General features: G+C 42.5%; 1 protein-coding gene across 4 annotated transcripts in view; it reads right to left on the bottom strand.

The window, feature by feature from the left end:
- The window catches only part of CKAP5 (cytoskeleton associated protein 5), a 48588-nt gene extending 25435 nt beyond the window's left edge, over positions 1-23153 (bottom strand). Inside the window, exons 1-15 of one of the 4 annotated variants that reach the window (XM_068683736.1) lie at positions 22999-23153; positions 14927-15019; positions 14194-14387; positions 12863-13069; positions 10564-10735; positions 9503-9635; positions 9116-9219; positions 8612-8725; positions 8282-8386; positions 5323-5412; positions 5025-5189; positions 4099-4227; positions 3505-3687; positions 2482-2595; positions 1213-1323 (exon numbers count right to left, since the gene is read on the bottom strand). In XM_068683736.1, the coding sequence (XP_068539837.1) occupies positions 1213-1323; positions 2482-2595; positions 3505-3687; positions 4099-4227; positions 5025-5189; positions 5323-5412; positions 8282-8386; positions 8612-8725; positions 9116-9219; positions 9503-9635; positions 10564-10735; positions 12863-13069; positions 14194-14387; positions 14927-14983 (1878 nt within the window). In that variant the 5' untranslated portion in view covers positions 14984-15019; positions 22999-23153. Of the gene's footprint in view, positions 1-1212; positions 1324-2481; positions 2596-3504; positions 3688-4098; positions 4228-5024; positions 5190-5322; positions 5413-8281; positions 8387-8611; positions 8726-9115; positions 9220-9502; positions 9636-10563; positions 10736-12862; positions 13070-14193; positions 14388-14926; positions 15020-19955; positions 19975-22903 lie in introns of those variants that run through there. The other 3 variants (XM_068683739.1, XM_068683737.1, XM_068683738.1) reach the window with 3 other exon arrangements.
- Between the last annotated feature and the right edge of the window lie 2051 nt (positions 23154-25204).

Here is a 25204-nt window from a genome sequence, read left to right as displayed (position 1 = left end):
ACATCATGAACAGTGCAAAAACAACAAAAAAAACACCTAACAAAACACCCACACAAGTGAAGTTACCTCAACTGTCCTGTAATTTTCTTAACATTGGACTAAGTTGCAGAAGCTCTGAACATAACAATCGACCTGAACAGCCTTACCACAAGGCCCATTTCCACACATAGTCCATTTTACATGTGCAAAGCCATTTAAGTGACAGTATTCATATTGCTACACTTTGTATATTCTCTAAAAAGCGTACTTAGAAGCACCTATTGGCCATTCCAGCCCTGGGAATTTAACACTTAATAAGTGGCCTGACTAGAAAGCAGAGATTAAGCCTGAACATAACCTAAATTAGCTGTAGTTGTTGTTAGACTTCAAAAATCCATTCAAAAAAAAAAAAAAAAAAAGAATAAACACCTTCCAATGAAACCATAATATCTTTACATTTGAGTAAAACTACTCTGGCTTCTGCAGCAGCATTTCAGTGCAGCCGGTCACTGTTTCTGATTTCAGTTAGTGACCTTTTCAACTAAAATATTAAAATGCAAGAGCAACTACAGTGCAGTGTTATGAACTATTTGTACATTTGCAATTGATGGCTTTTTGAACGTGATCTCTCAATGATCTTAAAATATTATACAATAGCCAGGCTTCCTGTTCTAGTTGTATGTGACATGTTTGTTTGCAACTACACAAAGTATTAACTGCCAGCTATTTAGGCTGATGTCATCATAGGCTTCAAACATCAGCTATTTGCCAACTGTAGTTTTATTTCCATCATTATTACGTTTATTAATCAATTGCTGCTTAACATGCAGTCAACAGGTACTTGCAAGTGTTTTTGCCAAAATAATTGCAAACCTTTGCTTAAGCCTGGCTATCTTTGACGCTAAGCTTTAGAATTGCCTTTAGAATTGCATAGTATTTTAAAGATACCTGTATGCATCCTCAATACACATACAAGTACTTTTGACAAAAGCATATCTACATTAAAAACTCAGACACTTACTGTGCTATAGTTATGGATTAATAGCTAGTTTAAAATATAAACCACTTATATTTTGCAAATATTGTTTAATCTATCTGAAGAACTACTGTGCTGACACATCACTACTCTGCTATGCCTTTTTATAAGAACTACCAGGCCTAAAAAGATGAAGAAATTACAGTTTCTGCTTTCTCCTTCTTCACCTCTCCTCTTATCAACTGTTGCAAACTCACCTTCTGAAACTCTTCCATGCAGGCAAGCCTCTCTTTCCAATTACCACTGTCCAACTGTTGGATACAAGAAGCTGGAAGGACGGCAGCAGCTTTCTCTTCACATACTTCTATCTGCAGTCAGAACAGAACAAGGTTAACACACCCTGCAGGATCCCACGGTACAGCAGGCTGCAGCCTTAAGGGCATATAATATGCTGGAATGACCCCTGCCCTGCAGTGCATTTACAAAATGCAAGTCACCATATGATAAGTTCTGTTGTAGACTGAAATATTTTGTATGGGATACAGTTTAGGGGCCTTATGAATTCGGGAGGCTGTTAAGTCATACTGCAACAGAAGAATAATCCCTGAGAAGTATAAGCAGTCAAAAATGACAGCAGGTGGTAGCTACAGTAAAGGTAAACTAAAATTTTGAAGGTAATTTCGTAGGAAGCGTGGGTAAACATTCATAGCAACAAACTGAGGGTTGATAAAGGCAAATGGTAGAATACATCTTATGTGTCCATTTTAGCAAAATGAGTCAAGTTTAGTATGTGAAACAAGATGAACTTCCCCTGTTTCACTGGTGTCTGCATTACCCTCAAGAACTGTATCCTTATTTTGTGTTGTATAATGTAAACAGGGTATAATAGAAAGTATTCGTACTTAACACCATAAAGATAACTGATAATCCAAAAAACCTTGCCCGTAGATCTAGTAAAGCAGTAAATCAGACCTTTACAGCTTTATTACTGTTTCACCCACAGATGAGGGGAATGAGGTAATCCACCAAGACAATACAGTGTAAAAATTTTTCTAGAAAAAGTAGAAACAGTGTCTAACCCATACCTATAAACTATGAGTAGCTCAATTAACATGCAAAATTTAAACGTTTTCCTGACTCAACTTACTATGAATAATATAGAATAAATTTGAGTTAGTACCCCTGCAGCAAATCACATATGCAGTTACGTTAAAAGTGTTTCTATCTCTACCTTTATCTGTTCCTAGTCCAGAAGCAACATAACATCCCTCATGATATTAGCATGATTTAGTCTTTACTGTCTTACACAACCTGATACCAACAACAGCCTGTAGAACAAGTGTGCATTTACCAGAATATATCAAACATCCGTTTTACTGGTTATGACTTCCATTTATTTGAATGCACTGCTTTCCCTTGTCCAACAAAAATACCCCAACTTCCCTGAAAATATTTTTAGTAGCTGCAGAACTGATCAACTACTTGCATAAAGCACTTTGTATTTCAGAGAATGGGGGAATACTTACTGAGAGCTCTGATTCAAATATCTCTTTGGTCTCGGGAGCCTTCTTGCCTTTAGCCCCAGCACCTCCCATACCCGCAGCTGCAGCTGGCTTGCCTTTCTTGGGTGGGCCCCCAGGCTAGAAAGGAAACAAGAAAGTTAGCCAAGACCAAACAGGTCTCTGATTCATCAGACTCCAAATGAATTGCTGGTTTTCCACATCTATACATTCTGATGTCAGAAGATGCATTTAGAAGACAATCTCTGTTACCATAACTGTTACAGGCAATGTTACAGCGTATTTAGTTCATACATTGCTTTCTGACCAGGTACAGTACAGGGACATGCAAGACAGATGAAAAGGGAAAGAATGTATGCATTTGTGAAGGTTCAGGAACTCGTGAACTCATCCCTGCATTTTCCTATAGATACAGATTAGATATTAAATCTGTGACTGGCAGCCTGGAAAAATGATGCTAGAGTATTAATAAATACTAAAAAAAATACAATCTATTCTACTATTCATTCCCAGGATTCCCACCTGGAGAAGTACAGCACTAGAAATATCTATTGGGATGCTTAAATCAATTCTTAAAATCCAAATAACTGTTTTAAAATAATACAGGCTAATGGTTTAAGTTACTTACAATAACAAACACTTAAGAGAACACAACATTTCAGGAGTAACCTTGCTATTTATAACAAGATCCAAATATTACTACGCCACCACAAAGCACATATGCGGCTCACCTGATTGCCTCCAGTAGTCTACTATTATTTCATTATTAAAATTTGGTATAAAGTTTGTTGCTTATGTTTAGTATGATAAAAAGCCCTGAGATTTCAGCAGGTACTTGATCAAAGTCCCAGATTCCTTTTGTTATTAGGCTCACTAACTCCTACACAAGGACATTTTCGTCACAGTGATTCTTCACTGGAAGGAGATGTTCAACAGTCCACCTTTCAACTTCAACATACAACTAGTCTATACAATCACAGACACACACAATTAAATACAGTTATCAACAACCTCTTGAAAATCTCTTACCTTCGCAGCAGGTGCTTTTTTCAGTGGTCCTGGTTTGGTTGCTGCATCTTTTGTTTCTTTATCAGCAGCAGTCCCTGAAAGAGCAGGGGTCTTTCCAGCAACAGGTTTGCTTTCCTTTTTCTCAGCAGCTCCTCCTGTCTTTTTACCATAAACCAGTTCTACCTTCTCAGCACACTCTTTAATCTGCCAAATGGTTAAAAAAAAAAAAAAAAAAAAAGCTGTTCAGCTACCACAACTAGATGTACAGTGTCCAAACAAAAACTCTTACAGAACCAAGCAAAACAAAAAAAAAATACATGCCACTTCACAGGTCTTGAAACCAAACAGATACTGTATCTGAGAATGAAAAGTTGCACTGACAGCATATCAATACAGTTTAGGTACTGAAAGTTAAAAGGAAGGATACATGATACTTAGCAAGAAATAAAGATACTCAGACTCCCTGCTGCATCGGTAACTTCTAAGTAAAAAAAAAAATAATTCAAAAATCTGTTTCAAATCAGCAGCTCAAGCATCCTCTTTAGTCTTCTCTAGCTTAAAATAGATCTTAAATGGATAGATAAAGCATTTTTACAGCAGTTACAATAAACTCACACGATCAAGCTTTAGTTTGTCCACATCTGCTAGAAAAGGATTCACAGCTTTCTCTCCAGCCACTTTCAAGGCAGTGCCTAATGCTTCAAAACCAGCATCTCTTACTTCAGGGGCCGAATCGTTGATATGCTGCAGAGAAACACAGTGGACATAACGCAACTTGCAGCTCACATCTAAACAAAATTTTAAATCCACGTTCTGTATCAATCCCTCCCCACCTTTTTTAAAAGCCTACAGCTACTATGGAATAATCCTTAATATTCTTTCCGTGGTGGAAAGAAAAAAGTTATTTTTCCACTTATTTTTTCCCATGTACTGATCAATTCTACTGTTTCTCAAACACAGCTAGCTTCCCATCATTACATCTTTCAGAGAACAAGAAGGTGGTAAATAGTTAGGCTTTAAGAGATATTGCAATACCATGAAAGTTTACAAAAAGTTTGAAGTCCTGCAATCCTTTTCAAATCTTCATGTTTGAAGCCAGGGAAGTTTCCAAGAAGAAGGAAAGGGTTACTTCATAGTGGGGAAAAAAAGCCCTGTTTTTGTTTACACTGGTAGATGGTCTAGTGTACTTGTAGCCTATGAATTAATGACAGTTCTTTTTTAGCATTCCAATAAAAGCTTGCTATAGATAATCTGCAAGAGGCAAGTAGCAGTATCCAGCAGTTTAATACTTACACATCACTATCTTGAACTATTACAAACTAGCTGAGTCTTCTGTTTTAGAGACAGCTAAGGATGAGGAGAGTAAACTATTCCCATGACTGACAGTCATCTTAGAGTTCAACGGTCAAAACTCACTCTGATGACCACATAGCACACAAGCTCTGTAAGTCTCTGCTGTACCCCAAGTGTTTATCCCAAACAACCCAATGCTTCTTAACAATACTTCAGTACCAGAGAAGTACTAATTCCTCCTATTTTACCTTGAGAAGTGCAGCACAGAAGGGTTTTAACAGGCTCTTTGGCAGAGTAGAAGGCGTGCAGTGACGGAAGCTTCTTGCAATGAAAAGGGATGTTTGCTGCTTGATTGTTGGATTTTTGTTGTCCATCACTGCCAAAATATCTTCGCTTATGTTCTGCAATGTGGTCTACAATGTTTGATAAATAAGTCATTAATTCTCAGTAAAGGAAGAAAAAAGCAAATAAGTACTAGAGATCAAATCTAAGACAACAGCAGTTTGGTTTTTGGGGGGGAGCACCAATTGTCAGTCTTTTACTTACGGTAAGAAAGATTGCATCAATGGCCTCCTGTAATGCCTGCACTACCTGAGGTTTCTTCTCTTTAAACTTCTCCAAGATTGTTGGAACAACCTATAGAAGAGAGAAAAAGGAAAAAAGTCAATCCATTCTTCTCTAGTGTAATTATATATAAAGCCTGATAGTCTGCTCCCTGATTTTGCACAAAGAAACCAATAATGCAAGTCAGAATCACTGCTGCCCCTCAAGGCCATGCAACAACAATATGAACTAGTTTATTCTAGCTGTCTCTAACATTAAATTCTTTCTAGTCCATCTCTTTTCAAATATAGCTTCGCTATGAGAAATTGTTCAAAAACCCTAAACAAAAGGCAGATGTACAAGTTCACATAATTACAGATAAATATTCTGTATTGACTGGTCTGGGACACAAAGAAATTGAATGGAAATCAGTTACACAGCAGAGTACTGTGCTCTCATCCTGTAGGAATCCAAGAAGGTATATAACCTGTTCCCTCTTTCCCAGCTTCCTCACAGCATACAGCACAGCTCTGTAAAATGCTCTCATTTGACTCACAGCTGGCACGGCTACATTCTAAAGCCTGAATCTTTCCTAGAGCAATACACCTGCACCGTCCCTACAGTGGTGTTTTTGGATATAACAACTTGAAAAACAATACCTGTCACTAAACCATGTCATGCAGGAATTTCACAGCAATTTATACCCAATATAGCTGCTCAGTCAGCCAGTGCTAAAAGAGATCAGCTGGCACACTCACGTGCCAGTAATACAAGCAGATCCACTTAACTATGGTCTCTATAACCTACACAGTTGGTACTGTAACAAGAGCTTCTACCATTAAACTACAGACATGCAGAGCTTTTCCCTGTGGAAAGCAAGCTACTTCAAAGGTTTTGTAAACATAACAGTTGATAGTTTAGAAGCTGATTACGTAGAGGATATAAGCTCTTACACGATACAAAATAGGTTTTCCACAACTATCACTTTCTACTCAAAAGTGGACCACAAAATCTCAACCCACTGTGACCAGACATATCATGGGTATATCAGATCAAGTCCAGAGGAGGGCCATGAAGACGATCTTAGGGCTGGAGCATGTCTCCTGTGAAGACAGGCTGAGGGAGTTGGGCTTGTTCAGCCTGGAGATGAGAAAGCTCTGGAGAGACCTTATTGCAGCCTTCCAGTACCAAAAGGGGGCCTACAGGAAAGCTGGGGAAGAGACTCTTTCTCAGGGACTATAGTGATAGGATAAGGGGTAATGGATTTAAACTGGAAAAAAAAAAAAAAAAAAAAAGGTAGGTTTAGATGAGATATTAGGAACAAATTCTTTACTATGATGGTGGTGAGGCCCCGAGAAATTGTGGATGTCCCATCCCTGGAAATATTTAAGACCATAGAACCTTCTTATAGGAAGGAGATACTGAATCATTAAATCTGTTTTAGAAAATGCTGACAGCTAGAGGGTGCACTTTTTTTTTTTTAACATGAAAGTTAGAAGCTATACCCTATGTGTAAGAGAAAAAAGAAAGAGAGAAGATGGTGGTGATGGGGGGAAGAAGGAGAAAGGTGGTCTGTGTGTGGGGAAAAACGATCAGTCTAGGGCTTCAAAGGCAGTCAAAGATGAAGGAGGTTATCGTGCACTCAACTATAATGAGTAGTATGGTTCTGTGCTTAGTTTCATTGCTCCTTTATTTCAAGTCCCACAGAGTTGGACATTAGAGTCCTATATTTAACTAGTGGAATTTATACTACATCTAGCAACATTTCTAGCAATAACTTTGTTTCCCAACACTTAAAAAAAAAAATGCTCTCAGGAAGAGCCTACATCTAGCACACCAGTAAATCAGTCCAGCACACAAACCGAGTCAACTTGCAGAACAGGTGCTGAGATGATGCAATTCAGAGCTGTCATTATGGTACTTAAAAAAAAAAAAAAATCTACATCTCAATGCAGCTTGCTTAGCTGCTTGCATGGAGCTATATCTTTATTTTAGAAGCTTATTTTTCCCCCCAATATTAACTCCACAGCTATGAGGGTTAACCTTTAAAATACACATCAAGCATAAACAGATGTGAGACTGTTACTTACAACTACCTACAGCTTTCAGAATGAAATTGTCTTTGCCCAAACTTTTGTTCACAGTTCAGGAGACTTAACGTTACTGAATCTCATTACTCCAGAAACATTCACAACTCCTCACATAATGTAATGCTAACAGCAGCCAGACACATTTCTCTTGGTCTCAAGCTCTACCCCCAGCTCCCTTTGACTTGTTAGAAGATAAAATTAAAGGTGATTAACTTAACGAACAATGCAACAGTGACTTAAGAAACAAGTGAGATACCAGCAATTAAAATTAAAGCTCCCTTTATTTCCAAATATTGGTTAAGCTCTCCTGACGTTAGCTGTTCATGAGACAAGAGTAGCAAAGGAGAGCAGAGAAGAGATTAATCTAGATCACCAGAACATTTTGATACTGAAGTCTCAGCAATTTGGTTAGCTAAAGCAGGCAACAAAACAAGAAATAAACCAAAAAAAGCCAACCATACATGATGGCGCAGCTATGTAGAATTCAGGCTCACAAGTGCTCTTTTGCCACTGTGAGCCACAAATGCATTTCTGTGGGTGTACCTCCAGGGTGGGGTACTGTAAATAAAGTTCATCTCATGGCAGATGAATTCACAGTTGTCATAGTAAACAAGATTCATTGCAACAATAAACTTTATATTGTTCCATGTTAATAAACAAGAGCCTTTGAGACCTTAAGCTGCAAGACACCCTGGCAGGCACTTCACTTCTTGCTCCATCAAGGGGTAGGTAGGCATTCATAACAGTACAAAATCTCTCTGATAAATACCAGCCCTTGACAAGCAAAACAGTAAATAGATAAATAAAACCAAGATATTTCCTGGTGTCCAGCAAAGAAAAAACAGAAAAAAAAAGTACATACTCTTACTTACATGTCCTGCATATTGTCCAAATTTCTTTCGGAGGCCAGTAGCTAGTCCAGCAAGGCATTTGGCAGCCAAAGCAACTAACATAACATTTGTATCCTTTCCAACAACCTGGAGAGCAAAAAGCAATGACAGGTTGAAAATCCAAGTTTCAGAGACTTGGAAAGATTTCTTAATACAGCTAACGTGCTACAGGTAACTTGTAACAATGGTGCGAATAACTGAAGAAGTTTCTACTCCTGAGCATTACCTCAATAAGAACTTCTAAACTTTAATACAAAGAACCTTTACTAAAAAATATTAAACTTTATGTACACACTGGGTCTTATTTATTACCTTTTTGAGAACTTTCACCAAGTCTGCATAGTCTCCTGATTCCAATTTGGGATTTTTCACCAGCAGTTCAACAGCTTCTAGAGCTTCTTTCCTCTCCTGCCACTTTTTCGCTTCCTGCAAAGCAAATCACATTAGTTTATAAATGCAAACAGTTCTAGAGAAGCATAATTAGCAAAAGCCACAGACTTTAAAGCTTAACTCTATTCTGAGAAAGTCAAAACTTTTTAAAAAAAGTTTCCCTACAGCTTAACATCAATAACTGCAGTGAAATATTAAATACAGTACTTTCCTCAGCGCCTTAAAATTACAGCTTTCTTGCTGGTAAAAATAAAAAAGAAATTGATATTTACTTATGATAGTCTATATTTTGCTTACACTAGTCTGCTACTATCCGTTCAAGTAGCAGTATAGCTTACATCGCAAAATGCTAGTCCATCTTTAGTTTCATTAGCCCCATGTGCAATGGAATTAATGGGTAGTATTAGTATTAAAGTTTCTGCTTACTATTTTCTCATAGAAGTCTTTGGGAAGCTTGGAAAGAATTTCTACAGCTTCAAGCAACTCATATGCATCTACTTGCGGTACCACCTCTTCCCCATCATCATCTCCTGCAACCAGAAATGAGAAAAATGTAAGCATAGCGACAAGTAAAACGTCAACTACACTACTGCCTAAGGCTCATTTAAAAAACAGTATCAGCACTTGTGATTTTGCTGTTTCAAAGGACAGATACTCTCTCATATAAAGTTCTTACCCCAGTCACATATTATTGTGCATTTCACTTGTTTTGCAACAGCTTGAATAAAGAAACCTTTGTGACTGAAGTATTTGTTAAGAAATAGTGTATCAGTGATAATCTCTGCACTCCACTGAAAAGTGTAAGTAATTTACCTCCGTCTCCATCTCCTCCAACTGCCTGCTGCTGCTCAAACTTTGCTTTCAGCTCCTGTTGGGAACGCAGGAACCTGGTTTGCTTAGGAGCAGCTGCTGACACTTTGACCCACTCTTCTTCCAGTTCTTTTAGCTGCCAAAGGGAAAAGAATCATCATATCCAAGATGTTTTGTACATACCACAGACAAGACACCCTTCACAGAAAGCAACAGAATGTTCCCATCTCAAATCCAAGATGTTGTTATCTTTTAAGTTCCTTTTCCTGCCACCAACGAAGTGACTTGCTGTTCACACTCGCTGTTCAGAAGCTTTTGAGTAAGTATATTCACATAACACAACATCATCAACAAAAATATCAATGCAAAGCATTTGCATAAGAACAAACTGTAGAACAGTCAGAATGTTGTGCGGCCTCCGTAGAAGGTTTAAAATAAGAGTGGCTGAGCACAGAGGAAGATTCTTGTTATATCCATGCTGTACTCAGATAGTAAAATGAAGATGAAACATAACATGTTGATACATATGACGAGACAGTTGAAAAAACAAACAAAAATTATACCTTGCTCCAGGAAGTTACTGCTTTCCACCCGAACACAATTAATACAAGTGGGTAGTAGAGAAAGATTCATTAATAATTTATAAAGTTTTCAAGTAATGGACTGTTCCATCTCCAATAGCACAGTTATCCGTCATAATGCAATGCCACTTCCCAAAGTACAGCAATCACACAAGAAAATTGAGCGGAAAAATTGTGGACCTGAACACTTTCAGTGCAGGAGTCCTTTACGCAGGAAATTACTTGCCCTTGGGTTAGATCCCCAAAACAAGCCGTTTTACTTTTCCAAATCTCCTCCTCAGTTTCAGTACAAACAACAAAATGTTGTCCTGTCTTTTCAAACAAAGAGGCACTAAACAGGAAGCTAAAAATAACGCCTCGTTAAAGAAAGCTCTAGTTTTGACCTTTAAGGATGACCAACACCACAGGATCAGGGAGGGCGAGCACATGCATGTGTAGAAGTGTTTTCTCAAACGTGTGGATACAAGACTACATTCTGCCTACCTGAACAGAATTTATGTTCTGCAATGGAGGTCTCAGCGCATCCCTTATCCAACGGTAGATCTCTACAGCAAGGAGTTTGGCTTCATCTCGAACAGCCTTTTCACGAGACTCGAATAGTTTTGGCAACACTTTAATGATTGGCTTCAATGAGATTATTTTTGAACCAAATTCACTGAAAATTAAAAACATGGAATAGCATCAGAGTCCAAGTAGGAACCAAGGAGTGAGCCACAAAAAAAAATAAAATATTTAAAACAAAATCTATGATATGCACCTAGTACATACACTAGGGATTCTGACATTTACTGAAACCATTATTTTTTTTTGGTGACACTACTCAGTTGCTGCACAATTTAAAAAAAATATTTGTCCTAACATAATTACTCTCAACAACCAGATTGGAATTACCAAAATCAGGCCTCTTCTGAAATTACTTCAAAGCATTTACTCCAATCCACTGCCTAAATCTGTCCCCTTGCCAGAAGAGGGAAAAAAAAAAAAAAAAGCGTCCTTAGACTGAAATTTTTATGACCTACTTTTTTTTTTTTTTTTTAAATCAGAATAGAATCTCCTTTGTCTATCCTTGGAGGCAAACTGCAGTAAAAGCATTAGTCATTTTGCTACTTGTTGGATCAGATAATTATAGTAAGCCTGGGTCATCTTCACAGAAAATACACGCGTTGAAATACGTGCTACTGAAAGGACACAATCTTCCCCAGCCACTCACTCTCTCCTGTCAGCAGATTTTACATGTTGTTGGATTTAACACACAACACTTCATTTTTCAATCACTGTTGAATGAAAACACAAGTTTCCTTTTGATACTTATAGTAAACTGCATTGGTTCTTAAAGCGTATCTAGATTACTTCAGAAGCAATAAAATATTGATTCAGAACCATTTCTCTTCCTTGAGAACTCTAAATTAAACTTTCTAATCACATTTTCTTCTGCTTCTTTTCAGCCAAATTTTTCATGAGAAAGCTAGTCTAGTAAAAACGTCTGCTCAAGTACTGAAACTTGCATCCTTAAGTTCTAAAAATTCTACTGCTAGAAGTATGAAGTAATAAAACATGCAAAACAGGCTCTGATCTTGGAATTAATGCAACTTAAATGCAAACTAAGAACAAATGAGTGATACAGTAAAAATAAAAGGGTGTATGAGGAAAAGTGGCTATACAACAATAGGCCACCCTGACTTCTCATGTTATCATCTGATTTGTATAACACAAGAAGAAAAGCAGAAGCTTTAACACAAGATAAAAAACACCAAAAGCTAAACTAGGTACGTACTCAACCTTCCCACCCAGATACAACACAAATCTTGCTATCTATGCAGAAACTCTATGAAAGCAGAAGACAACTTTAAAGGAGAAGTTAATAAGGCTCCATGAACTAATTTGATCTTGCTATCTCAAACATAATAAAAAAACATATAAAATACCTGTATTAGTGTTTTCAGATTGCCTTTTTTCTGACAAAAAATAGTTATTCTGACCAATATTATCTGTTTCTTTTTTTAAATAATTCACTACCCATTGGGTACATACACACCCAACATAGAAGAATTTGATTAAAAACAGTATTTTTCACTCAATCTTCAAAAACAGAAAATACATTTGAAGGTGAACAAAGAAAGATGCTCCACTTTTAAGACTGGGTAGTTGGTTTCAAGATTAAATTTGTTTTTTCATAAGCATGAACATCTTTTATTTTTCAATGAAGATACTGTTATATGGACAGTAGAAACTGACATAGTTCTGATACAAAACACATTTAAGCTGCAGCCAGCTTTCTCTTTTGAAAATACACAATGTAGCCAACAGGGTTCATATCAGTGAGAAAACCTTTTTTTTTTTTTTTAAATAGAAACAAATACATTTTAGTTTTCCCTTCACTGTTTTTCAGAATTCAGAAGAGAAGCAGCACTGTCTGGAACAAGACACGCTAATCCTGCCCTTCTCTTTCAGAGGTCCATTGTGAAAAAGGAAGTTTGGCAAACAGTTACCATTAACCAAAGTGATCCTGATGAGGCTTGTACAACAAAGAGATCCCTCACATCTAACAAATCCCATGATGCTCTAACAACTGTTGTTGCCATAAAATACCAGTATAGATACATCCTATTCAACAAGTCGTCTTAGCCTGTTAAAAACACTGAAGTGTCTCCACATTGTACTGGAGCTAGGGGAAGGAAAGAAAACACACACACACACAAAAAACAAAACAAAAAACAACAACAACAAAAAAAAACAAACACACAACACACAGAATAAGAAAGTCCCCAAACTAAAAGCTTACCTTAGTGCTTTCCTCAGTGTCTCTATACATGCTACTATGATTTTTGGGTTTTTGTTATCCAGACCCTTCAGTAACTCTTCTTGTACTGCCTCCCCTTTCTCAATTTCTATATACATTAGACATATATCTACACCCAGCTCCTTCGCTCTGGCTTTTGGCTGATTGAACACTTTATTTACAACTCCAGAAGCTACTTCTCCTGTTGTCCTGAAAGAAGGAAGAATGTTTAAGTGAACCAGGTGTCCTCCATTGTTATCCACAGAAAAACACACACACAACATCAGAAATATGGATTAGAACTCAGTAAGTCCTCATACAATAGGGACTAAATTCTAAACTAACTTCAAAAGGTAATAACCTACTGTAAGAGATGATTTTAACCTCTCGTTTAATCAAGAGAACTCCTGCAGACTGAGTGCTATTCTGCACGTTCCTAATAGTAGGCTACACCAAACAGCGAATACAAGACATTTTCTCAGAAGTATATTTATTAATACACATTAGTTCTGGTCCATAACTGAATGTTATCTCCTGAAATTGCATATATTACTGTTAACATACTACACTGGAGAATAAATAGAAATTAATTTGTTGGGATTATTTCAAAGCTGCCGACACGCTTCGTAATGAAATTATTTCATTTACACCACTTCTAAGTTAAGGGGCTTGGAAGAGCTGTTAGATTTTTGATCTATGGCTTGGATTTATGCATTTGTTAAAGATACTTTTTTTATTCATTTTATCAGGTCACTTAAAGCCAGTGGACCAAAACACTGATCAGGTGCATTAGGATTTTTAATTTCACCCCCAGGAGCACAGGCTATTTCATGGGGCTCGACAGCCAAGAAATACTAACAAACGTCCTGTGAAGAAATTGGCAGCTATGCAGATTCAGACCAGTTAAGCTAGATGCAACTCCACATAAACATATTGGTTAAATTATAGGAATGTCACCCAGGAAAGAGCTTCCCTGTACATACAGACTTTTTCAAACAAAGATAAAAACAAAAACAGGGATTCCAATTCACAACATCCATATCACCAATTTATGGATTCTCTGCCACTTCAGAAATCTGTATTACTCTTGAATAGTTCCTTTGAACATTATCATATGGCATTATGTAAGCAACTTGTGACACATAGACAAGCACATGGAGACCATCTACAAGGAAAGCCTGCCATTCAGCAAGCTTTCTAGATCTGAAAGCTAATCCTGCTCTCAACAGCAAATACCAGAGTTATTAATGGCCACCATAAAATTCACCTGCAGACTCTCAGAGAGGCACAAGAAACTCCTAACAGCCTACTGATAGCAAGCAAAGGCTACTTACTTCCCTGCTACATGAGCATTTTCAACATAGGCAAGCGCTGCTTCCAGTCCTTTCAACTGAGCCACTGCATTGGAGTCTGTCACAAATTTCTTTATCAATCCAAGATACTTGGACCATTCAGGACTCTTCTCATCATCTATCTTCTGGAAGAGCTTAAGGGCTTCTTCATAGCCATTTAATCTGGCTTTCCACAGCTGGAAGCAAAAGTCAAATGCATAAGTATTGTGCTAGTACAAACCTTAACTCACCAGTCTTGCAAAGTACTTCAATCATAGTTGAAGGTGTGCTCAGTAAGCTGGCATCCTCAGGGTTTATCTTCAATGACTGCATAAATAACACGCAACAGGACAAAATACTGTTTTCCTGTCAACAGTGATCTGGCTAGAGAGATGCCAGTATGCTACGCTGCTCTTCATAAGCTCTAGCAACCACCAGTGAGTAGGTGTGATCCTAACCATGGTTTCAGCTATAGATGAGTAATCTCTCCACATGCACAAGTACACTGATCTTTCAGCACACACGCTTATGCCATACAGATTATCATGCAACTAAATTGTGCTTAATAGATGTTATTCTACCTCTAGGCTGAGCAGAACTGGTGCAGTTTCAGACCCGTTATACACATGCCGTGCAGCTATATTACCTAGTTTTGGTGCAAACAGGTAAGGGAATACCACTGCCTTACCACAGCACTGATATACAATAAGCCAAACCCAAAGAGAAGGTGTCCTACCTTATGTTCACATTTCTGGTCAATGGGCAGTTTCATCCACTCACTGTCGTCCCCCATTGTTAATTCAGGTTCTCTCTACAATTACACTAATTCCTGCGGAGACAGAGACAAATCAGAACACAGAAAAATACATGAGGCATTACCTGCAACACAGTTGAGGAAAAAAAGACATTTCTGTACCAAGTCTTATAGCCAACATGAAAACCACGCTCCCACGCTTGTAATTGTATTTAGATATGTACTAAGACTAGAGCAGTACTCTGTTAGCCCTGTAAGGCTACCAGAAGCCACTGAAGATTAAAGAGCCACGCATTTAGTAACATTTCAGGTATTAAAAATCTCAATCTGTGGAAGTTTTAGTAAACTGAGATTAAAGCATGCAGAATATAGCCTTGTCTAAGCTTGAGGAATAATGTACTACAATGAAGGAGCTGATAAGAAATGACTGCTCATCAACACCAGCAAACTGACTCTTACTGACATGTGCTTTCTGCAACAGGTGGCATGAATCAGTGTTGAAAAAATAATCGGGTGCTAGCGTGAGGACAGCCATTTTAGCCACTTTACACACAGCACATCTGAAATGAACAGTCCCAAGAACAGAACAACCCCCCTTTTTGCTAGCTGTGCCCTTATGCCCTAATTCTAACATAATCAGCATTGCCAACTGTCAACAAGAAATCAGTTTCTTACTTTATGTAGGCTCAAAACATTACTCATTCAAGTTTGTGTTTTCCCCCCCTTATTAAAATAGGAAATATTGACCATTAGGGGTATGAGATGAGACCTCAGGCTTAAGGCCCATCTTTGACATGCTGTACAACTAATACAAACGCTCAGAGAATAAGCTTGATGAAGAGGAAGTGAGCAAAATGAAAACAGCAGCAGTGAGAAGACTCACAACATTATTTATACAAACAAGTGAAATCAAACCAAGTAAGGAGTAACGCATTCCAGAATACCAATTCAAATCCACAGACAAAAAAAAAAAAAAAGAGTAAGGCTCCAAAACCTGGTGGCTACTATATTCAATAATTCAACTCTGCTGGTATATAAACACCTTCAGGAGCAGAATACTCCTAATGTAAATTCAGCCTATGCCAGCAAAACTGCGTATTTCACCTACAAAATGCTTCACTTACGAAGTACACACAGAGGTTCTCCATAGCCAAATAGGCCCTAGAATGAGGAGCGGAATTTCATCAGTGTAAGTTAATACAAGCAAGTCCTGCAAAGCCACCTGCCAGCCACACAGCACTAACATACAGCTGGTGCAATAGGAACACCAGGCTAGCAATACTCCTCCAGAGAAAATGAAGCTGCATTTATGATAAAAAACACTCTTCAAACAGCTCATCTAGTCAAGGATACGGGAATGTACCCATGTGAGTGCAGTCATGGGAGCAGACTCCCCTTTTTCAATCCATCAGGTCAGCGTCGCAGCCAAGCAACACCAGGAGAGGCACAGCATTGCCATATAAGCTGCGTTTGCATCAGGAACACCTTTAACTTCACGTACCAGTACAGAAAATACGGGGGCACTTCCTAAGTGGGGACGCAAATCACAACTAGACACATACAGCGCTCCCTCCCAGGCTCACACGCACTGAACGCGCTCCATTTATTCTTGTCAAGGATAAGGAGTTCAGTAGTTTTCAATCTCGCTGAGGAACTTGGAGGTAGTATTCAAGCCGTTCCCTGTCTGTATCCTTTTGTTGATGAAAGCAACACAAGGACAAGAGGTACTCAAGGATAAAACAAGAAAAGGAGTAAGGCACCAACATACCTGGCAGCAGCACAAACACCAGAGTACAGTTTTGACACTGGTACCACAACAAACCCTCATCTACACCCCGTTTGTTTGGAAACCTGTCAGCAACACAAACTCCCGACCTCAGCAGTGCAAGGGGGCACCTTTCTCTCCAGAGACTTGTTCCACCAGGGAAAATCTTAGTGCAGGTCAGTGATGCCTTACTGCAACCCTACAACCGGTTCAAACACTCAATCAGGAGCAGTTCCCCTAAAAAGCCTCGGCCATTGCAAGCCTGATGCAGATTTCCAAGTACATTCCTTTTAAACCTTTATATGCTGACAATAGTTCACTGCTATGAAGTTTGACCCTGGGTTGTACATCCTAGTGCTGCATTACAGAAACTAAGAGAAGAAGACCTATCACTTCCTTCCCAACACCACGAGGAACTCACCTTGTGGGGATGGGGAGGGTAACACAGTGCGTATTCCCACCCGTTTTTTCAGCCTGGTCAAGTCAGTTCCCCTACTATTTTTAATTGCAACATCTACAACTGTTACTTCAATTATAAAATGGGTTAAGTTGCCTTCTGCGCTGAATCCTGCATCTAAAAATAGCACTGAAATTATACGTCCTCTCCACTAACTTACAACTCCCTTTGGAACAGTTTATCAGGATGTTATCTAGAGGCACAGAGGGAGCGCTCCCTCAAACATCACTTCTCTCCAGCTCCATCACTGTTCACACCTGCCCTAATCCCAAAACCTTGTGTTGCCTGAGTCTTGCCTTTACCAGAACAAGAGACTGTTGCTTCTCCCTTCAGTTACATCACTGGTTTCTGTATGTTCAGAAATGATCCTACATTTGATTATTATTTTTTTAAAGTTTCTTTGCAAAGATAGGTAAGCTTCTTCCATCACTTCTCAACACTAAACAGCAAGTAGCTTCGCTCTACTATAATGCAGCCAAATTACGTTACTACCAATGAATTTGCAGCAACGAAGCGTTTGACCTATATAGCTTTCTTGTGAGCACAACTAATTTTACAGCCTCGGAACAAACAGATTTCAGTCTTTCTGTAGTGACACCCATTTTGGTAGAATACAGTGAACAGGAGCTCTGAAGTGACTGACCCACCAAAGTAAGTTTTGTGAGAGAGGCCTGTTAGTAATGTGGTCAACAGAACATTTACAAAAGCAAGTCAGCTGAGCAGTCTGCAGTGGAGAGGAACAACAAATCTTCCCTGACAGTTCTTGGCAGGGCAAGCTCTTGTACTACGGAGCAGTAAGAAAATGAAGACCAACAAGGAAAGAACAGGATATATCTTAAAGGGAGACAATGCAAAAACAGCAAGTACAGAAAATATTTAAGGCAGCACGAATGCAAGAGAAAGTGTAAAAGTGGCCCACTGGATATAAGTGTAGGAAACAAATTTATCAACACGTTAAGAGAACATGGGAAAGTGATATTGCAGGAATCTGTGGCTTAGCTATGCACTAATCTGAAAAGTTCCCAACTCAAGCCTCTAAATAAATGCTTTCTCTGCTACGGTTTTTGAGGGCTCAACAGCATCAACCTTACAGGACACTGCTAAAGCAAAGCTTCTGGATGTAACATTCTGAAACGTTGTATTTTGAAGCAGATGTTCATTACCAATTCACTATACATTATCATGAACCTTCAGCTTCCAGGCCATTTTCCCATAAAAAGCGCATTGGCAACCTAGGGAGCCATTTTGTGCTAACCAAACCATATGTTTCTTGATACCGATTGTCCACGTCTCCCTACCCACTTCCACCTACCAAGCGTCACTCCTGTGCAAGAACAGCTTTTAAGTCATCACAACTCTTGATGCCAAAGTAACCTTCCCAGAAGGTTTACCCAGAGAGGAAGTTCCGAGAAAGCAAGATATGTTCCTGCAGAGTAGAGCACATACTTGGAAAGCACAAAGCTGTATGTCACGTTTCAGTTGAGACTACGCTTCTCAGCACAGTTCTCTGCCAGTACAGTCCAATCTTCTCAGCACAAAGAATTTATATTTGTTTAATGGCAGTTTTGGGTCACATTTGCTCTTTGTCTCTGAAAACATGAAGTTTCACTGCCTCAGAAGTTCAGCCCAGCAGAACTGCTAGTACTTCCTTACTAAACCTTTGTGGTTGCTAGCTACAATATAACAGGGCTTAAAAAAATAATGAAAAATTAAAGTAACCATAGCATAGTTAAATTTTTATTTTAAACACAACTCAGACACACCGAGTATGCGAATCGGAGAACTGTAGCTTAGTCAGTGAAACAATGCAATGGGTTGCTTTAGTAAACTCCACCATCAGAAGGAAAAATGAAGTCCAGCTAATATTCTTGAACTGAAGAGGCCTGCAAAAAGTTGAGGAGTCAGAAGAACTTTGTCACGCTGACCATTTGCTTTCCAGCTTCAGTCCGCACAGTAACGAGCAGGTTTAAACACACACACACAAGAAAAACAGAAGGCTATCTGCTGCTTAGGCCATAAAAATTTCCTCATCTTTTAGAGGCCGGCAATTTCAATTAGAAGATGCAAAATACACCGGCTCTTGATGAAAGGAAAGCAGGGCCTCGGAATAATGAAGATCAAATAGGTGAAATACACGGTTAAAAGGAATTGCTTTGCAGGCTGCGGAGTGCATGGCACAGCTCCTCGCAGCTCCAGCAGCGCTGGAATGGCACACAAGAGTAAACAGCATCGCATTCTCCTGCCTGCTCTAATGCATTTGTCCTGAGCAGGCTCAGTGACATCTTAATAGCAACGCTGCTAAGTTATTGGTGAGAGAGAGCTCATTTCTCTGGGATACATTTCAAGGCACAGTCCCCTCAAATGACTTAGGTGCGTGGAAATAGCCTCGAAGTGAGAGACGAGGCAAAACAAACCGACCTCCTGCTTGCAGATCCATATTTGCGATTCCTTCCCACAGGGGGAAGCCCGCAGCAAAGCCAACCTGACACAGCAGAGAGCGGGGAGAAGGGCAGTGCCAGGGGGCACGGCTGTGTGCCCTGAGGTGACCGTGAGGGCGGATGGCTGGTGCGAGGGGGGGCAGCAGGGGTGGGGAGCCTGGGCGCTGCCAAAGCAGGCGAGGCCCCCGGGATGCTCCCTAGGAGGCCGGCGGGGGGCTGCTGCCACGGGGAAGCCCCCGGGAGCCACCACCCGGGCAGGATGGTGCAGCCCCGCCCGCATTGTCTGCGGCCTCGCCTCGCCTCAGCGCCGGGCCCTGCCCGCGCCCCCCCCCGCGCCCCGGCCCCGCTCACCTGGCGGCCCCGGCCCGGCTCCGGCGGCGGGGAGGCGGCGAGGGCAGGGCCGGGCCGTGCCGGGCCGTGCCGGGCTGGAAGCGCCGCCCCGCGGGCGGGCGGGGCCGGGGGCGCCGCGGCGGGGCCGGGGCCCGGGGGCGGGGGGAGCCGGCCCCAGCCCGGCCAGACAAAGGCGGGCAGGGCAGCGCCGGCACCCCGCGGCCACGGGGGTTCCCCCGGGGCAGCTCCGCCGGCCCCCGGCTGCTGCGGGGGCGCTGCCGGGCACCACGCGGCTCCCTGCCCCTGCCCCTGCCCCGCAGGGTCTCTAAATCAAGCCCCCGACGCCGCCCGCTGCGAGGCCGGGGTTAAATGAACCAGGCGGGGACCTTTGTAACCAGCGGGGGGGCACCGAGAAGCGTGCTGGTGGCTGTACGGGTCCCCCCGCCGTGCCCTGTGTTGTCCCCAAACCAGCCGCGGCCTGCATCCCGTCCTACTCCCGCAGGGGTTTCACAACACGTAGTCAATATTTTATAGATAAATTAGCAACATAACGTAATACGTTTCTTTTAAGGGACGGAAGAGCACATCTAGCTGGAACAATGGGACAGAGGAGAAATGGGAAGGGGAAAAAGAAACAATCAGATAATCGCTGACTCCGACTTAGTAAACCCCATAATTAGGATTTCCAAGTATTTACAGCTCTCAAGGGTCCTTCAAGTCATACTCCCTGCACAACAAAACCTTCATATCAGATACTTAAGATTTGGAGACAATTATTTCCACCCCACAAAGCACTCAGATCAACTTCCAACTGCATGCACAGTTCAGGATGTTCCTAACCGACCTACAAAGGGATGCACGGAGCTGGTGCAGGCAGCAGATGACAATTAGCCAGGGTAGCAAAGGAGGGGGAAAAAAAAGGATTGACTGAAAAAGCTCACAACGTGACAAGTGAATTTCAGCTGTAAATTCATCACCTCGCACACAGAGGCACGGGAGAAAAACAAGTCGTAACGTGAGCTGGAAGGCAGGTTTTTGGAACTGACAGGGAAACGGGAACACGATGTCTGTCAAACTGTAAGGTCTACACGAGATTAGCAGCTCCACAGTGGCACAGGCCAGGTTTTTGGGAGACACAGGCCCAGATTACATAACTGGCCCACATCAGGGGAAGGACAAGAGTCAGCATGGAAACAAGTCCCACAGATCCAAGTCACACGGGCATGAGAACCAGCAATACCCATCCATTAGCATGCATTCATTTTTTAATATTAAGTTAGCAAATGAGAAGTCTTGCATCAATACAGATTTAAAGCAGTCTCTCTCCATGCCCTGAAAATCCAAGTTCCATCTATTTTTGTGCAGGTGCCACAAATAATTTTTTCCATAGCAGGCCCCCTAGTTAATATTCCCAATTTTGTGTTCTTTAGAATTACCTTCAATAAACGCATCTATAACACCGTTGACAACCAGCTCACTGTACCTGATTGCTGCTTTTGTTGCTACTACCTTGATACATCCATTTCTTGGTGAAGCTTAAAAGCTTTAACCCTATTACAATTGTCTGAAGGGGAAAAAAGAAGGCGTGTCTATAGGTTTTGAATGGAGGAAACCAACAAGAACAGCAAAGTTTTAAGGAAGGGGAAGCATGAGGGAAGAGACAGCGCAACAAAATCCTAATTTTTGCCCAACCAATCAATCTGATCCTGGACAGCAGAAGTGTCAATACTGTAACAGCAGCTTGCACCCCATCACTCTTCTTTCTGGCTTGATGCTATTGCAAAGCTTCAATAATAATAGATTTCTATTAGTAGCCTTTCATAATACTTCAATATTTGAGACTAGCAGCATTTGGAAACATGCATCTTTACAGTTTCCAACTAATTAGCATGCTAATTGAAAGTGTAGAGCAATGCCTTCTCCAACACAGCAGTAATAAGGGAGGAAGGTCTCCCACAGCTGGCAGCCCAGCATCCTGACAGCTACTCCTTCCTTCCTCACCTGCAGAGGGCAATTTGTAATAGCACCGTGGTTTAGTACAAGCACTGGAGGATTCAGTGCTAAACACAACATAAGAATTAGAAAAAAAAGAAAAAAAGAAATCCTCAACATAATTAGATAGCTGATACACACTGAACAAAAATCAGACAGCAGATTGTAGCAGAAGAGTTTGGGGTGTTTGGGGGGATGGTTGTGCTTTGTTTTGTTTTGTTTGTTTTAAACAGCAGAGTCCAGGCCTGCTTGTGCTGCACATTAGTTTCATTCCCCAGCCTCTGCTGCACAATCCTGTGGGTCCCTTGCTGGGAAAACTGCAGATTCTGGAGGACCCCCCCCCAGCAACGTGAGAGCTCCTGCGTTAAGGAGGATCACAAGACTGTGACTCAGAACCAGAATGAAGCCGACGAGGAGAGGGGTGGGGGGATCCCACACTGCTGCCAGCTACAGAGGGCTCAGCACCTGGGGACAGGCCCAGGGCACGGAGGACCAACCCCTGAGCCACAGGAGCGTTGGCAGGTTTTGCTGTGAGGCCGTCATTATCTCGAGGGACGCCTTCCCCAGGTGATTCGCGAAGGGAAGCCATCCCCGCACAAGGGCTGGGAGGGAGGGGGGGGCGGGAGGCCAGCAAAACGCCTCCGTGACGGGGCTCCAGCAGCAGCCGAGCCCGGCCGCCTCCTAGGAGCGACCCCAGCAGCTCCCAGTACCCCCCAGTACCTCCCAGCACCTCCCCGCCGCGATGCCACGAGCGACGCAGCCGCGGCCCCGCCAGGCCCCAGCCGCCTGCACGGCGCAGGCCGCGGCCTCCCCCGCTCCCAGTCCCCCCCTCACAGCGCGGCAGCGGCCCGGGGGCAGCGGGGAAGGGGGGGGGGCGGCGTCTTCCCGCAGGGGGGCGGCAGCGCCGCTCCCGGGGCCGCGGCCCCCTGACAGGGCGGAGGGCCCGGCGCTAGGCCTAGCGGAGGGCCGGGGCCTACCTCAGCCCTCAGCGGCCTCCGTAGGCCCGGCGGAGCGCGGCGGGAGGCGACGGTGGGGGCCCGGCGGAGCGCGGCGGAGCGGGGGCGGCTCTCACCTGGCCGCCGCGGGTCGGGCGCGGCGAGTGTCCGGCCGCTGCTCGGCGCCGTTTGAAATCGCTCCCCCCGCCCGCACCTCCCAGTGTCCTCCTCGCCCATTGGCCCGCGCCCGCCCCGCCCGCTGCCGCAGCCGCGCTCCTCATTGGGCCGTTTGAATCCGGCAGCGGCGAGGCCCGGCCCGGCCCTGAGGAGAGCCCCGGGAGCTGAGGGGGCTGCGGCCGGGGGGAGCCGCCCTCAGCGCGGGGGGACCCAAAGGGGCGGCTTCGGGACCCAAAGCGACTCCCCCTGCCCCTGTGCCCCCCGCCCCACCCAGGGGACGTGCATTAAATAAAAAATGAGGTGTCAAAGCATTTGTGTGTGGCCTCGGTGTGATCACTCCTGTGCAATTTCAGAGGTTGTGGAGGAATAAAGCAGTTTTTGGAATGGTGTCGGTGGTGTTCTGCTCCCCCAGAAACAGCAGGGAATGCGAGATCAGCACCAGGAGTGGGCAGGCAGTTCTTACTGAGCGCGTCCTTCAGTATTCTGCCTCCTTCGTTAAGCTCTGTTATTAAAAAAAGGCCCCAGCCAGCACCTCCTCTTCTTCAGGGCTCTGTTTTCCACCAAGCAGAGAGCACGAAACAACCCTTTTCTTTGTCATACGCTGCTGGAGAGCAGTCGTCCTGAGACTTCCCATAAAAAAATAAAGAGGCCACACTCCTAGGCTGTCCCCATGTCAAAATGGTAAAGGGAAAAAAGCCAAGTAGGGGCAGGGTGAGAGTAGGTGTGGGTGTAGGGACGTAAAGGTGAGTGGAGGGAGCTGGCCCTTGCTTCAAAGCCTTAGTGACAGAAGTGTGTGTGACACTGCTGATGGAAGCTACCCCTGTCCCTTCCTACCTTTGTGTTCCTCTCAACTGAAACTAAGGTGAGGTTTTGTGCAAACAGGTCTGGGAGCTCCTCTGTCCAAGGAGAGTCCAAATAACATGCACGATTCACAACCAAAAGCCAGGCAGAGTGGTTAAGAAAAGCTAAATTTATATTAAATTATCATCAACCCCTAAAATACTGAACACAGTGGTTAAATAACTCCAGAAAGTCCGATGTCTCCAGTGAGTAACGTTAAAACCATTACACAGGAACACAGGGAAATCACTGATGTTAGCTCAGGACAGACAGGAGAGAGGTTTGCTTTTTACATAGTAAATCAGTGCTCAAGAGATCATCCTCCAGTGGCCTTTTTACATTCTTAGCAGCCTAAGTGCAATGAGGGTCTTCTTTTCCCCAGAATGGGGAAACACGATGCACCCCCGCGGCAGCATCTCACTGGAGCTTTCTCCATACTTTAAGAAACTAATTTTTGTCCACCTCACTTGCAGAGGAGAGACTGGGGGATGTTTTGGCGCCTTTCTGCCGTATTCTTCTCAAGAAGGGGGCAGTTATGAATGGTTGTTAGGCTGGAGTATGCAAGGTCCCTCCTCAGAAGCAGCAGAGGATAAACCAAGGTGGAGATCACAAGCACCATTAGTTGTTGGAAGGACTGACTGGGTTTTCCTTTCCCTTCTGCATTCATGACTTGGACAGCAATTATTTCAACAGGCTTGACCGAACCTCAAGGGCCAGTCTGGACAGATGTTTCCTTTCACCCCTGTCCCACCTCAGGAGGTTGGTGCACACTTACAGAGCTACTGAGGAAAAGTAAATAAATAAAAAAAAGCTCCTGCTCTCCCACAAGTCAAAGTCTTCCTCCCCTGTCCTTCACTCCCAGCTCTAATGCCCCTGCCCCTACACGTGGCTTCTGTTCAGATTGAGCCTTGTGCCTGTGCTTCAGCCTTTGATGTCCCCGATGAGGCAGCCTAGACCAACCAGGTCCATGTCAGTGATACACAATCCTTTCTCAGTCCCCACCTGAGTCTACACCTCAATCCAGAAGTGCCCCCGTCCAACAAAAAAAAAAAAGTTTCCCATGCTGGAGTCAATCAAATAAATAATTAAATAAAAATCTAATAAAAAAACAATCCCTCTGGGAGTAGGGAAGAGTCCCACATTAACACAGGGAGATATCCAAGCCTTCGCTCCAGTTTGTTTTCCACAGCAATACACACCAGTCAGCCCAATGGTGCAATTATGAACAGTTTCAAGCCACCTAGCCAGGGCAAAGCTGCAACCTTCCCCTTGCTGCAAAGCTACCTCTGGTGTAAAATGTACAGCCAACCCACCAGCAACCGTCAT

The sequence above is a fragment of the Anas acuta genome, chromosome 5 (assembly GCF_963932015.1).
Source record: "Anas acuta chromosome 5, bAnaAcu1.1, whole genome shotgun sequence".
Taxonomy (NCBI): Eukaryota; Metazoa; Chordata; class Aves; order Anseriformes; family Anatidae; genus Anas; species Anas acuta.
This window is presented reverse-complemented; position numbering and strand designations above follow the sequence as displayed.